Source organism: Cryptomeria japonica, chromosome 8 (assembly GCF_030272615.1).
Source record: "Cryptomeria japonica chromosome 8, Sugi_1.0, whole genome shotgun sequence".
NCBI classification, from domain to species: Eukaryota; Viridiplantae; Streptophyta; class Pinopsida; order Cupressales; family Cupressaceae; genus Cryptomeria; species Cryptomeria japonica.
The window spans coordinates 666,480,880-666,496,994 of record NC_081412.1 but is presented as its reverse complement, the minus strand read 5'-3'; the positions used below and the strand labels follow the sequence as shown (position 1 = coordinate 666,496,994).

Sequence of the window (16,115 nt, the reverse complement as noted above, 5' to 3'; positions counted from 1 at the left end):
TCTTACTTTCGGTCACACGAAGCATAAAAGGATACACAAAAGTTTCATACTTGTTTGACAAAATGAAAAATTTGAACATATAAACTACTAAAAGTAATTTGTAAAACTTAAATAAAAAATAAAAAATATGACAAACATGTCGATGAATGTATATATATATATATATATATATTTTTAATTTTCATTTAATGAACATTGATTATGCACTTGCAGCTATGTCTATGAAGTTATGAATAAAATTAAAATATGAATATGAAACCAATTACAAAAATGAAAAAATAAAATAACAATCATAGAATCCTACCTTATGCTTTAAAAATCCTTGCAACTTGGTGTAAATCCTCTTCTTCTTCCTCCTTCTCAACCCACTTGCACTTGCAACACTTTAATTTCAATCTTCTGCTGCTCCTCAACCTTGCTGACATATGCCCTCTTTGACAACCCTATTGCTGATGCATAGCAAGTGGAGAATGTGTGGAGCATTAGTGGAAGATCTGAATGAAAGAACTTGATCAGTAGAAATGCTGATAGATTGAAGGAGTTGAATTTTTTGTTCAGAATACCAACAAAATTGACACACCATGGGACCTAAAGACACAACCCTCCTTAAAGAACAAAGAGATGGTCAAAGAGTGATGCCGAAATGGGTCAGTATTTTGGGTTTGTTTATGCCAGTTGTTATTTATATTTTTAAAAACTTATTTCTCTTGTGGCCTTCTTACATATGCAATGGTTTGTCTCATAGGCTACTTTCTTGGTCAGTGGGATCTTAGTTATTCCAATAGGCCTTACTCTGAATATAATGTCATTACACTCATATTTCTCACTGTTTCCTAAATTAAATTTTTGCAATGGATTCGTAGAGGCTACTTAGTCATTTTTTTGAGTTGTTGCGGTGGAAGTTATTTTTAAATAAAAAGGTTTTGGATTATGGTTTATTATGAAACAGTGCAGGACACTTTAGTGGTATCTTTTAAATGCGACAAAAGGGATCTTCACAATTTATCAGATAATGTGATTATATATTGATAAAAATTTCTTTTAGATAGTTTCAGTTTGCATGCAATGTAAGGTAGGCTCTTAAGTGATAGACAAATGAAATTGGTTTGGGAAAGTGGGCTCTTATTCATATGGGTATGTGGTGGTTTTTTTTTTGTTTAAATCAGGTTTAGTAATAAATCATCAAAATGACAAATATATTTTCTGTTTATTTCACCATAGAAGTTCCCTTTTTTTTTTCAATTTTAAAACTTTTTTATAATTCTTCAATTATGTATAGTAATTTCTTTTAATTTTTATCCTCAGTACCAAAATGAAATTGACCTTAATGAGGTGGACTTGAAGAATTGGAAACTCATTGGCGAAGTATGTATTCTATAAATCAATATTTTTAGCTCCTAAAAAGCCCAATTTCAACAATTTTTTTTTGTTTACGAGTGTCTAGTGTGCTCTTATTTCATTTATTTAAAATATCATGGATGTTTTGAATCTTAACATGTCTAATATAGTTGTCTTTCATTACATTTGATATCATAGATCGAGTCATTCATTAATTGTCAAAGATTAGTTTCCTTGAGGAATCACATAACATGACTTGAAATTAATTACAATATTAGCAATGTATAATTTTACTCAAGTGCTAGGGGAATTTGAGTGTTTGATGTATTCAATAAGCATTTCCATAAAAGAGATAATGCCTTTTTGCATATGCCATGTTAGTATAGCCAATGATCACCTTCTCTTTGAAGTTTCTTATTTAATGTTTGGTTACAATGTTAGAAACCATGTTCTTATCTAATGGGAGTTTTTGGCTACATTGGACTACTAATAGAGGCACTTTCAGTCTCTTCCACCTCACCACTAAACATATTGATCCCTATAGTTGATATTTTATCATCCTTTAGTTACATTATAGGATTTGGATTAATAGTACGAGAGTACCGAGTTTTTGAATGCCTTTAATATTAGATTCTAGAAAGAAATGGATGCCTACTCACATTCCCTGCATCTACCTTTGGACCTACATTGCATGGTCTCAAATGGATTCATGACAGAAAGAGCCACTTGATGCAAGATAATCAAGGCCAAATTGTATTATATGAACAATAGAAATGCTAGGTTCTATAACAAAATAGTAGTTGGTAGAGTGTCATAGCATAGGCAATTTTCTCTAGTTTTGCAAAGTTTTTAAGCATTTTGTGAGACCAAGATCACAAAAATTTTCTACTTGGGGTGTCTATTGTAGGAGCATCCACAAGCACAAAGCAATCCTGTAAAACTCAAAAATGTTGTTATTTTAATTTTGTGACAAGATTAAATGAATAAAAATAAATGCAAGCATTTATGGGTCTCCATGTATCTAGGAAAGTGTTTAAAAGGACATACGAGGTTAAAATTATTTAATATTTGTGGCCTATGTTCGATGGAAATTGTAATTTTCAAGAACGGACACACTCATATTTATTGAATGATTACATAAAAATGGGAAAAGACACTTTTTAAGGCACACACTTGGGAAAATTGAATAGACACCTCTTTAGGTGGTCCCCAAGGGAAGTTGAAAGGTCATCTATTGGCTAGGTGGTGCATTTCTTGATTGCCATGTGTTTCTGTCTTAGAGGGGGCATGAGAATTGCAAGAGGCATAAGAGAACTATAAATAGGGGCTTGGGATAGAGGTTTAGGCATTCAAAGCTGAGTCCTTCAATGTAGAGCATAAATAGGAATGCTTGTAGCTCCAACTTGGATATTTGTGAAGTCAATTTGGTTAATATTTTGTAGAGTTTGGAATATTGTATTTATTTATTCCATTGGAGTAATAAATATCAAGTATTTTCTCTTGCATTTCTTGTGTTATTATTGTGTTTCTGTAAGGTGGAGTGGCCCTATATCACACAGTCAAAACTTTCAACCTACTATCAGTTTGCAGGTATCAATGGTAGGTGCTCTCTCTTTTGCTTTAATGAGTTGAGCCCCATATAAATTTTCTTTTTAAGCCCTTTCAAAATCTAGTTGTTCTCTTGCTACCATGATAGATATGATAACACACAAGCTTTCATGCTCTTGTAAATGTAATGGTAGGTGGGTAACCCAGCAAAAGGATCCCAATGGTAGGCAGATTTCTTGATTGACAGGTCGTTTTGACATATTTCAAAAGAGCACCCATGTGCCAAGTGGCATAAATCAATGGCTTTGCTTTACTACCTTTTTGTATAATAGGCCTAGGTCATACAAAAAAATTGCAATGTGCTGCCTTAATTGTTTTTCCTTTTCTTTAAAAAAAATTATGTTAAGGGCTGAAGGATCTGTTTGCATTTTTTTCAAATCAGATATTAAGTGAATCCTTCATTTGACAGACTCTTTTGATGTCTCCCAAACTTAGTCATTTGTCCCATGTTGCAATCATCAACAATTGACACTTTCTTGATGGGTTCGCAGTATTTTTCCCTTTTGCATTATTAGGGTTTTCCAAATTTGGGTGACCCTTTTGTATCTTGAGAATAGCTTTCAGTTTTCCATTCTCTTAAGTTATGTTTCTTTTATACCTTCTTTAGAGCCTCTTTTTGGCCATCTTTCACTATTATCTCTAGGTGCACTTTTGAGTCTCATTAGCCTAATTTGATCACTTGTAGACATATATAATTTCCTTTTTTTTAAACACTTTTTTCACTTTTAGCTGAAGTGGTTGAGTTGCATGATGTTTAGTTTTAATAATTCTTTTCCTTCAAAAAGGTGCTTCCAAAATCAACAACCAACATTTATTCCTGCAATTTGATGGTGGGAAGAAATCTTAATTAAAAATCTCTCTCCACCTTTCAAATGAGTATGATTGCACCACGTAATGAACAATTTCTTTTTTGTTTATCATGTAGTTTATAGATATGGCTCATGCAAATATCAAATTACAAAGAACATTTAAAGTATCCCCTAAGAGAAAAACAGAACTGAGAACAATTCACATTGAACACAATAAGAAGCACTAAATATATCATTGCTCAACCATCAGTCCAACAAGTTCAGTAGAAAATATCTGCCCAGCAAAAAGGAGTCTATTTAAAAGAGAGTATCAATAAACAATCATTACTAAATCAGATTGTGAAAAGACCAATCAACTAGCCTCTTCGCCCTTGTTTTTCTTATCAATAAAACTTATCAGGCCCTCAATATTTTTTCTTAAAGATTGAACTCTCTAGTCAATATAATTTTGCAACCAAGCATTTAGATAGATATAAATGGAGACCATGGGCTAAGGAGTAGCAACATCATCTTCCTCACTGTCTGAGTCTTCATCAATAAAACTACCAGCATCCCAAACAGAATCAACATCAACATTAACAACACCTTTGCTTTCATTACTCTCAAAATCAGGAACATTTGGAGTAGCAAATATGAGGAACAAAAGGAGCCATCTCTGGTAGTACTAGATGCCACTACCATATCTCTTTGTCACAGCCAGTCATCCTTATCATAAGCACCATTATCAAAACTACCATCCCACTCAACACTCTAAAGATTAGGAATCTGAGACCCATTCTGCATAGATTTCTTAACATCACTCTTCTTCCTCTGCACTTGTAATGCAGAATTATATGCAACAAAGTAAGTAGTGGTTTATTATGAAAAGTTAGTGAGTAATCTTTTGATGCCTTGAATCACCTATTTGTTTATTTCAATCTAAATAATTCACAAAATATCTATGAACTTTGAAAGAGGGTAAATACAATTTTATGGAAAATAATATCAAGTCGTTGAATAGAATACTTGCTAGTACATCCAATCTGAACAGGGAGAAAACACTGCCACATAGTTTTAGCAAACTGACAATTAAAGAATAATTGCATAACAAACTTAATTTTACTACAAACTAGGAAGACTTTAGATTCAGGAACAAAAGAGTTAACACCAACAACCAACTTTAGATAAAGCAACGAGTAACTACAAAAACTTTCTTGGGATTTAAAACATTGGACTAGATTATGTTTAATCTATTAGACCATGCATTCCTCGAATCAGGCAACGCCCCCAAGGAAATCAAATCACTAAACCGGTTAGCAAAAAAGTGCAGTAGAGTATAAATATATTTAGGAGTTACGTGCAGACTTTTTTTACCACCAATCAATTCAACTCTTTTCTATAATTGATCACGCCAAGAATTTTGGTTAAAATTTGTTGTCTAATCCAGCTATTATAATCATGGCATCTCTTGTTTTTCTCTTTAGGGATCATATATTTATCATAAATAAGGCCCCATTAAAGAAAACCCTCTTTCTCCATAAAACCCTTAATAGTATTCAACCCTAAGCTCCTCCAAGTTTGGACTGAGCAACCTCTTGTACAAGAATGAAGAGTTTTTCAATTCTAAATTCCACAATAATAATCTGAAAGCCAAAATTCTTTATTGCTAGAAATAATGGCGATGCCTTTTTGAAGGATTAATAACAAAAACGTAATGTCCCCATTTTTTAGTTCTCTTTGTTTATAGTTGGATCTGTCCTTTTGTGTGTGTGTTGGCTGTGCAAGAGTGGTTATTGGATGTTACCAGTGGGTTTAAATGGCCTAGAGCATTCATAGGGCACTTTCCATGGTCATTGACTTCTAGTGTGCTCTCTAAGGATCTTCGAGAGAGCATCTATTTATAGTAAGTCAACCAGTTGGGTTCAATCATCATCATTCATCATCATATCACTCCGGTGCAATCAATTTCGATTCCGATGCATTTCGATTGTTTTTAGAATTCGGGTGTAATATTGAGCTATATTATAATTAAATTTACTAAGGTTGCTATTTTAATCAAAATAATTTAATGAGCACCTTAGTATAATAGCTTGTTGGAAAGAGAATGGAATTTTTTTAATGTTGGATACTTAACCTTGTACCCAAAATAATTAAATATTTAACTAAATCACTTTTTAGGGATATAAGGTTTAAATAAATTATAAAGTGATTATATATTGCACATTTTGCAAATTTCTTGACATGATCATAAAAGAAGATTGGGGCTCTCATTTGTGACATACAAAATAATTTAGAAGCTTGCTTAATTTTCTATGGAGATTTAGAGATTTGTGCCTCTGGCCAAACTCTTGCCAATGGGATGAAAACCCCAACGGTATCTTGGTGCTGAGGACGAAAACCCTCTATCTTCACAAAAGCAATTCCACATAGGGATCAACAAGGTGTTGAAGGTTTGAGCAAGGACAAATATGCTCATCCTTGTTACAAATTCAGAGATGAATCTAGGTAAGGTTCATACTTGTGCAAAAAGATAATTTACAGGTTTTGTATTTGGAATTCAATGATTCAGATTTTATAGAAATTTATGAATCTTCAACAAAGATAAATTTTAGAAATGAATGTTAAACTAAAGATTTTTTTTGGAGGCCACATGAGTTGATTTTTCTTAAACTCTATTTGTGAGTGGGGACTTAGGGAATGTGTTTACTACCTAACTCTACTAGTTACAAAAGTGAACAAAAATGCACATTACTAGAACATAGAAACATAACAATATAAATCACTATGCATGTTCGGAAGATATAACTTTCATTCCAAGTAATAGACGTGCAAGATATGCAATAATCACAATGACATTGGAGAGAGATGTTCCGACTACTTTGAACTACATATATATAGTGTACTGGGTTGGTAAAGACTACCAACCTCCGGTAACTACCAACTACCAACCCAAATGTAGTTGGGAACTAATCTCCTCAATTACAAAGCATAACAATATTTATTCAGTGTTCCACCAGCGTTGGGGACGGGTTTCCGGGACAGGGGGACCTGTTGATGTGTTTTTTATGCACCTGCGAACACAAAATAAAATACCAAGGTATCTTATCCTCTCTTGAACAAAGTCTCTCATATGCTATGCTTCACAATCAAATGAGACAACTCCAAGGTTACGAAATGTCAGGTCTTGACTTGTGGGTAACTCAATGGCCGATGTGAATTGCTGTGTTCACTTGGGGACTTACGCAAATGTTAGGAATATCTTCTTAGATCATGAAATATGCGGAATAGGTGTATTGACAACTTAGGATTTAGCAATATAGTTCTGGACTTAATTCTTACTAAAAAATGGGCAAAAAGAATAGGGTTCAGGAAATCTATTCTAAGCCTAGGAATGTAGGAAATGATGAACAAATTTAGTGGAATCAAACTAGGCAAGATCTCACCAACAGGTATTGACACAAACTTAGTGCAATCATCTAAGGCATACTCAAGTATTTTCAGACTATTACCATCAAACGTTGACACCATCCAAGTTGATGCTTGTCAAGGGACTCGTAATAGTTGAAGTTAAGCTTACTCAAATTTCCAGTTGACCACGCAAGGCACACTTACCAATGGCAAGAGGCTAGTGGTATGGATTAAGGATTCCACACAAATATATTCAACAAATCTTTCACTCAAACTAACAAACATGAAATAAATTCTAATCTAACTTGGAGGAATTGAGAACCATGAATGCAAAGACAACATTTGAAGAGCAAAATCACCAACAATTGAACAATGATTTAGATTCAAATAGCTGAAGCATATACCAACAATTCTACAAAGACACTCCCTTACAAATGAGAGGCAATGAGGTATATACAGAGCCTCAAAAGAAATGAATGGCCCAGATTGATTCAAGATCAACGGCCAAGATTACAAGATAAAACTCTAATTAGGGTTTGTTCAACCACCATTACATTGGCCAATAAGAAATGAGGGTAGGTAAGATAAATAATATTTGATGTAGCGCCATGTGTCACCTATTCCCTCTTTGAATGAATGTTCACTCGGTACCCTTTGATTGAACGAATGGTGACTAGGATGCCACCTCATCTTGCCTTGTACACTCTTCATCTTCACAATGTTTGGAATCCCTTATGATACTTTACATTCCATCCTTATGTTAAGGAATTCCATGAACTGTTCCCTCCTTATGTTTGGAAAATTTCCCAATCTTGGAATCCTGAAATATTTCCCTCCTTGATGCACTTTGATATTGAAATTCCTTGATGTAGTTCTGGATTTCTTGATGTAAAATCCTTTGTGTTCATTTCTTGAACTTGCTTTCCTTCATTTGTTCACCATCAAAGTAAAGTCTTCTTCATGATTGATCTAGTCCTCATCTTCACCTTCTGGAATCTCTATCCTGAATTCTTCATCGAATCTTTGAAGTATTGATCTTCCTTATCCACATTGCGTGCATCCTCCTTCACCTCAAGCCTTTATCATCATGCTTCTTTTCCTCATATCAGTCCTGCAAAACAAATAAGCATTGAATCAAACACTAGTATGATAAACTTAACTTCAACCTTGGTGGGAAATTCATCTGCATATGGACTGATCATTCCTCAAAACCATCCGCGTTATCCTTGTCCATTCTTCACTCAGTGGAAATTTGATGCCTATCTGGGCAACTTCCTTCCTTTGTAATTCCGTACTCAAGTGGAAATTCGACCCTCATCCAGACTCACTATCCTTGAACATCATGTGTTGAGTGGAAATTAGAACCTCATACGGACTTTGTTCCTAACATTTGTCCCAACAAGTGATAGGTAATCTTAGAAAATTGTAACACCAATTCTGGAAAATATGAAGGTTTGGATTGAAATCTGGAAGATTTTCCTAAGAAAACCCGATTTTCAGACTTATGATAAGTCTGATCATAATTGTTAAGTCTGAAGACACCCTTGTAAATTCAGAAAATCAAGTATTTGGAGCCCAAAAATGAATGTCCAGGTCTGGAGATATCTCTTGGAGGTCTAAAAGCACTCAGAAAGTGATTGATTTTTTATATCAAAGTTATAATAAAAGTCTGATTTTCTAAGGTCAAAGTCTGAATGCGCCCTCCAATGCTTGAAAATACTCAGAAAATGGTGTATTGAAGTCTAATTTTCTGATTCTTAAGTCTGAATACACCCTCTGAAAGTCTGAAAATGGCTCCAAAAAGTTTGAAGACACTCTGAAAATGATGAATATCAATGGCTGGAAGTGGTCACAGCCATGTCACATGCTTGCATTTGAATTATTTTGACCTTCAAAACTCAGAAATGGTCACATCTGGGCACAATTATGTGGCTGGAAATGAAGTTTCAGTCTGAAGACAACTTGGTATACTTAGATAAATGTCAAAAATGGTGCTTGGAAGTATACCACAATTCTGTAAATGCTTTGAAAAGGGTGTGGAAAAGTCTGATTTTTGGTTCTTAAAGTCTAAAGACACCCTTCCAAGGTCCAACAATGGCTACCCAATGTCTGAAGACAACTTGCAACTTCAATAAATCAGTCATTTAAACTTGTCGCAGTCATAGGAAACACCTGTATTTGATGAATTTCGCCTTCTCAAAGTGAAGTTTGTCAACTCTAGACACAAACAAAAGGCTGGTAAAAATATCTAAGTCTGAAGACAAATCTGAAAGTGAAGTTACGGACTTAGATCAGCAATGGAAGCTCCACCATATGCCCAAAAAACTCGTAAGAAATGACGCCCAAGTAAAATGTTTCAAGTTGGCAAGTGGTTGGAAATGAAAATCAGTTTGAAGACAACCTGCAACTATGGAGTTTCAGACTGTAACAACAATGGAAGCCCTTGAAAATGCACTTAAAACTCCTCCAAACAGCCCTTAAGCAAAATCGCCTTAGTGTGGATGAGCTGGGGCAATGAAGAATAATTCTGAAAATGTGTTCCCAGCCAACAATGGAGGTCAAATCACTCCCAGCAATGGCGCCCAGCAAGGTCTGAAAATTATGGCAACCCCTTTATACTCAAAAATATCACCAAAATTCATCAAGATATGGAGGAATCAGCCTCCCAGATAAAATTGCCCAACTTTAGCCATGGCGCCACCTTCCAAATCTGAAAATTACTCTCAAAAACTTGCTCCAATGGCTGCCAAGAAATATCGCCCAGCTGGGAATAGGCAGAAAATGAACAACAAAACTAACTTTCAGCTCCAAATGTGTCAAGTAGACACTTCACCAAAATCGCCCAGCTGGAGAAAATCACCCAAATCAGCAACTTAGCAATCACACTCAGCAAATATAATGATATTTTAATGTCGGTCACCTCTCTTTAAATATGTTTTCACCTTGAGTTCTCACCACACAAGCAATGTGGGATAAAACTTTTTCTCTTTTACATTTGTGGGAAAATCAACTTGCCTGGGAAATAATTATTTTTTTTATTTTTTAAAACATTGCAAGTCTTTAAATAATTGTTTTTAATTTTTAAATAATCATCAACACTTGTAAAAACAATTAAATTTAGGGTCAATTTATTTAAAATATTCCAAAATTTATATCAAAATTAACCCTTGGGGGAAAATCGCCTCATGTTGTGATAAAAATCCCAATAAAAAACTCATTATAAATCATAAAAATGCTCTTGGGGGAAATTCACCCCATGTTGGGATAAAAATCCCGACAAAATTTCATCAAACTTGCACAAATTTGCCTCTAGGGAAAATCGACCCCTATCTGGACAGTTATCCAGATTCAAAATTGTCAAAATCATCACTTGTGGAAATTCGCCTAAAGTTTGGAATCACTATCTGCATTAAAATCCATGAAATCTCGTCACAAAAGTCCTGGTGGAAAATCGATAGTCATCAGGAATCCTCACTTAAGTCATCCGCAACTTCATCCACACTCCTTAGGGGAAATTCGAAGGTAGTCAGGAAAATTCCCAACACTTAGAAAAAATTTAATCATCCTGGTGGAAAATCACCCCTAGTATGGATTCTCAATGGTGGAAAAATGGGTCATGTCTTGATTCCAAGGGAAATCCATGTCCAGTTTGGATTTTGAGTGGGGAAAACCATGGGTAGTCAGGAATATGAGGGGAAAAGCACCTCTAGTGTGGAATTTTGACCTTTTAACCCTTAGAATAGGGATTTTCATATGGAAAATGATGATTTTTCCACTCAAAATCACCAGGAAACTTCAAAACTCAATAAAACTCATCTAGACTTAGGCAAATTCATCAAAAAATTGAACGAAAACAAGGAAACCTATCGGGATAAAAAGTGCAAAATCAACTTGAATAACTTCCTAGGAGCGAGAAAACAACTCCTAAAGGACCTCTTGACCTCTAGGCACAAAAATATCACTGACTTATACACACTTAGACGCATTTATGCTCAAATGTCAAGGCAAAATTAAAACTCAACACTTAGCAAGAATAAATCAAAACCCTAAGGCAACCCCCTAGACTTAGGTAAAACTCAGGATCACTCTAACATTTTGACATTTTAAACACATGATCCTATTCAAAATTCAAAAACCTTCTCATCGGCAAAGACAAACACTAGGAAATTAGGCAAAACTCCTACTCTAAAAATCGAAAAGTGGGGGATCCCCATTTGCAATGGGGCGATGTGTGAAGATGTCACAACAAGACCAAGGGCCTAAGTTTGGGGATGGCGAGGGGACGATGGCGGCAGTGTGGCGAGGTGGTGGTGTTGATATAGCTATACATATACATATAGTACTTGAAAAACTAGTTTTGAAAAGATGTATGACAGTGTAACAGTATAAGAATTACATTTCAAATGAAACTATTGGAGATTTGAAATACTAAATCTAAATACCAAGATTTCTTCAATGCTAATTGCTAAATAAAATTTGGCAAATGAAATTGTCAAATTGGAGATTTCTATTATATCGAAAACGGAAAATATGAATATTTGATGCTATTGCAAAGTCTATAAAGATGATTACATGATTCATCATTACAATGAGTAGCCAAATACAAATACTAATAGCAATAGCATTACAAAAGAGACGAGTCAAAGACAAAATGCCAAAATGTAAATGAGAAAACTCAAAATGTAGCTAATGGAGGCCTCTAATCATCTATGAACTCCTCACTGGAACTGCGAAAAACAAATTTGAAATTTCAATTTTGAAAATAAATTTACAATTTATGATTTTTTTAATTTAAAAAATAAAAATAAAAATAATAAAATTTGATGTTGAATCTTGAGGGAAAAATGATGAATGATTCATTCATCATTTTGCCCTCAAGATTCAACATTAAATATGATTTTGAGATGAATAGGAAAAAAAATAAAAATTTAAAGCTAAACAAACAAAGAACCAAAAATGACATTGAAAATCAGAAAATAAAACCAAAAAAAAAAAAAGAAAAACCCTACCTTGTGCTTGAAAAATCTCTCTAAAATGCAGTAGAATCTTCTTCCTCCTCTTCTTCTTGCTTCTTCTCACTCCTATCATAGTTGCAATCACTTTTATCACTCCTTCAATCAGTCTTCTACAAGTTTTTCCTCCTCTTCAGCTTGCTGGAAAAAAAATCAGTCTTTCAAAATGAGAGTGAAATCAACAAAAAACATGGTTTTGTGTTGTTTTGGGGGAAAAGGTGGGGCCCACGTCCAATTAGGGCTACCCCCCAACCCCCAAAAATGTCAATTTTTTTAAAATTTTAATTTTAAAACCTGCATTTCACATGGGGCGACAGGAGATGTCTTGGCGTCTCCCTATCCCTCGAGAAACACCCCCATGTCTCCCAAGGAGACTTGAGGATGTCTCCATGTCTCCCCGTCTCCAGCAGTGCTTTGGTGGTGGTGGCGGGACGGCGGGGGACGTCGCGTCCTTGTCCCAGAGACGTCCTCGTCTCCGAGACACGACCAAAAGGGGGGGGGGGGAATGCATCCCCGTGGAACACTGTAGTTGTTTAGCTGACTACATCACAGGTCCCCCCAAAAGGAAGTCATCTTCTAGATGATTGAGACAAAAATGGGAGTTGGAACATAAAAAAATTGAAGAAAAATTCATTGAGAGGGGTGAGAATTCGTTGGTGGATGTACACAGGATGTTGGGGTAGATGCCTAGGAGTGCTACTACTAAAGGTGCTGGAGGTGTTAGTCGGTCACCAATTTCCTCTCTTGGGCTGCCTTCACCATATAGGTGCCTTCCATCAACTACTTTTTGGTCTTCTCGAGCTCTTGGACCTTCTCCAGTAGCATCTCATCCCTTTCTGCCAAATGTCGTTCTTGCTTGCCAAGCTGGGTGGTCTTCTCTGCCAATTGTCTATCCTTCTTTGCCAACTTGTTCTAACTTTTAGCCCCTGTCTTCACCAATTCCCTCTCCTGGGCTGCCTTCACCATATAAGAATTCCCTCTCTTGTGCTGCCTTCACCATATAGGAAGTCTCCATCAACTACCTTTTGTTCTTCTCGAGCTCCTAGACCTCCTCCAATAGCTTTCCATCTCCTACCAAGTGTCGTTCTTACTTGCCAAGTAGGGTGGTCTTCTCTACCAATTGTCTATCCTTCTTCGCTAGCTCATTCTCTCTTTCAGCCATTGTCTCCTCCAATGTGGTAAGTTGGGTGTGCTCTTGTGCTTGTTGCTCCTAGGACTTCTAAAATTGATCTGCCAATGCCTTCTAAATATTCTTAGCCTAGTGAAGGGCCCTATCCCCTAAATGAGTGGCTTCCTCCATTGAAACCACATGCCTATAGTAGTAGAGGAAAAGGTCCAGGGAGCACAGAATCATGCCATGGATCACTCTCAACACTTGGTCATGCCAACCTCCTACTGTTGGCTATGAAGGATGCCAAGCATCCACAATCTTTTGTCTCTATGTGTCGCAACCCTTGGGAAATGAAACATCTGAAAAAATATCCTTGTCACTCCACTTGCATGAAGGTGAGAATGTGCTTGTCTGCATGTGCTACAAGTGGGTCATGGCCAATGTACAAGTCCCAAGAAAGGTTCTCCACCGTATCCATGAATGTGCCATTCTCTACATTTCTCGAACGTATTGTTGGATTGTCTTGACAGGATCATAGAAATTCAGTCATCCCGACCATAGAAGTTGGAAATATCTCATTTTAGTCACTGGATGATGACTCTGCCTCTCCTCTAGGTGTGTCTAGTGATTGTGTAGCCTCGGCATTTGCTTGCAGAACTACCTGCTCACCCTATTAAGTATCCACTATCATGGTAATTATTGTCCCCTACACCCCCATATTCTTTTGCCTTTCAATAGTCTCAGAGAGTAAGCTTGATGGCTCTATTGGAGAGACCTTTGGTGGTACCCCCATCATTTCTAACCAATTATCAATGGCCTTTAGCTTCTCTGCAATAAGTGTAACCTTGGTTGGAAGTGCAAATGCGGCTAGAGGTGGTTTAGGAAGTGGGGCTACCACTAAGTGCACCACTAGTGGTGATACGGCTGCTAAAGTTGGGGTTATTGGTGATGGTATATGTAGTGTTGGTATGTGAACTATTGCAAAGGGTGCTACGGTCGTGTCCTCAATAGGAATGGCCTCCTCCACGTTCTCCTTCGAGCATGTCTCCACTACCACTGAAACTCCCTTTGCACTTTCTCTCAAAGAAGAAGACCTTGAATTACCTCACCCTCACTACCACTCTCCATGTCGTCCCTCTGCTTCCTCTTCTTGGCCGACTGTGTTGGCTCCTCGTTGTTTGATTGTATTCCAAGGTTTGACCAATAGAATGCGGTTGGCCAGGACCCATCGAGTTGGCCAACTAGTTGCAATTTGCCCCACTTATCAGGAGTACTTGATATCAACAACATCGAGGAAGAAATAGATCACATGCTAAGTCATATTAAAAACCTTGCGCTTTAAGCATAAGAACTCTTTGATCCTCTGGGAGAGTACACTTGCCCAATTGTACACTTAACTAATGTTGAGACCCACCATGAGATCATCATCCAAACCACAATGTTGGACACGTTGCTCACACTCATGAGTCTGATCTTAATCAAATCTTGCACACATCAAAATTCAGCCATGATGATAAAACTCTTGAGTCCCCAAATATTACCATCTAAGTCACCAGGTTCGGCCGAATTTCATCCTTGAAGTTCGAAATTCACCGAACTTTAAAACATGCAATAAAAATCGTTGAAATTCGAATTTTTTATTTGATTTTATTTTTATTTTTTGCCTTCTTCTGTTAATATTTTTAAAACTATTTAGGCAATTTTATAGATATATTACATATATTTATTAAAAAAATTTAAAAATTACATATGGTGAATTTAATTCAAATTTTTTCCTCATCGAACTTCATTTGAATTTCAAAGTTGTCGAATTTCGAATTCGAATTCAAACCTGGTGACTTAGATCACCATTGCTTCATATGCTATACTGTTCTTCCTTTGTGAGATTTGCATGGCACGCTCTCTTCAAGAAGGCATCCTTATGCTGCCATGTCATCTTTTCACTTGGCTTGGTAGCGGAAGCTCCTCTTGAGGGTATCTTGAATACTCTTGTAAACTCAACAGGCTAGAAGGATATAGTGATCTTGCAACCCCTATATTGGATAACAGATTTGTTGGAATGCCTATTAATCTGTATCACCATGGCTCTCAAATAGGGCTCAAACTCCCTAACATTAAAGTGCCATCTTTAGCAGATCACTATCTTTGGTGTCCTACCACCAGGTATGACACTTGTTGCCAACCAAGCTCTCCCATGTGATGTTGTCGGCTGTGGTGATGCGCATTTTATGACACTCACCAACACATAATAAAGTACCAAGTATTCTACCCTCTCTTGAACAAGGAATCCTCATATGCTTAATGATGTGATCAAATAAGGCAACCTGAAGGTTTACAATGCGACTTTATGATGGATAGACTTAGTGTATGATATGTGATTTGCTGGTAACACAAAGGGACTTACGCTTAGCTAGAACTTGAACTAACTTAACTTCTACCAAATAAAGATCGAATGGAAAGGGATAAAGAATCTAATCTAAACTCTAAGAATGCAAGAAATGATTGTTGACTTAGTGAAACCAAACCAAGCTTTGCTTGGCCATGAGGAAACAACTACACAATGATGGTGCAAACTCCAAAGGGGTATTCAAATGATTTTCAAATCATTTATGCTTATCAACACCATGAACAATGAGCATAGAGCAATTGAAGTTAAGCTTTCAATATGAGTTTAGACTAACCATGCATTGTTGTTTGGAATCAACAAATTCCAAATGGTATGAACATATAGGCTTCACCATTAATCAACAATAAGATCCTCCATTCGTGTAAACAAATCTAAAACTTGAGAAGTAGAAACCATGCAACATGTTGAAACTCACACAAAGATCCACCATATCTTTAATGAAA

At 36.1% G+C, this 16,115-nt stretch overlaps 1 protein-coding gene across 2 annotated transcripts in view; it reads left to right on the top strand.

Annotated features, from left to right (window-relative positions):
* Positions 1-16,115, top strand: part of LOC131050086 (serine/threonine-protein kinase VIK) — a 244,225-nt gene that overhangs the window by 98,239 nt on the left and 129,871 nt on the right. For both annotated transcript variants that reach the window (XM_057984223.2, XM_057984222.2), the window contains exon 4: positions 1,306-1,365. In XM_057984223.2, coding sequence (XP_057840206.2) covers positions 1,306-1,365 — 60 coding nt within the window. The remainder of the gene's footprint in view (positions 1-1,305; positions 1,366-16,115) is intronic.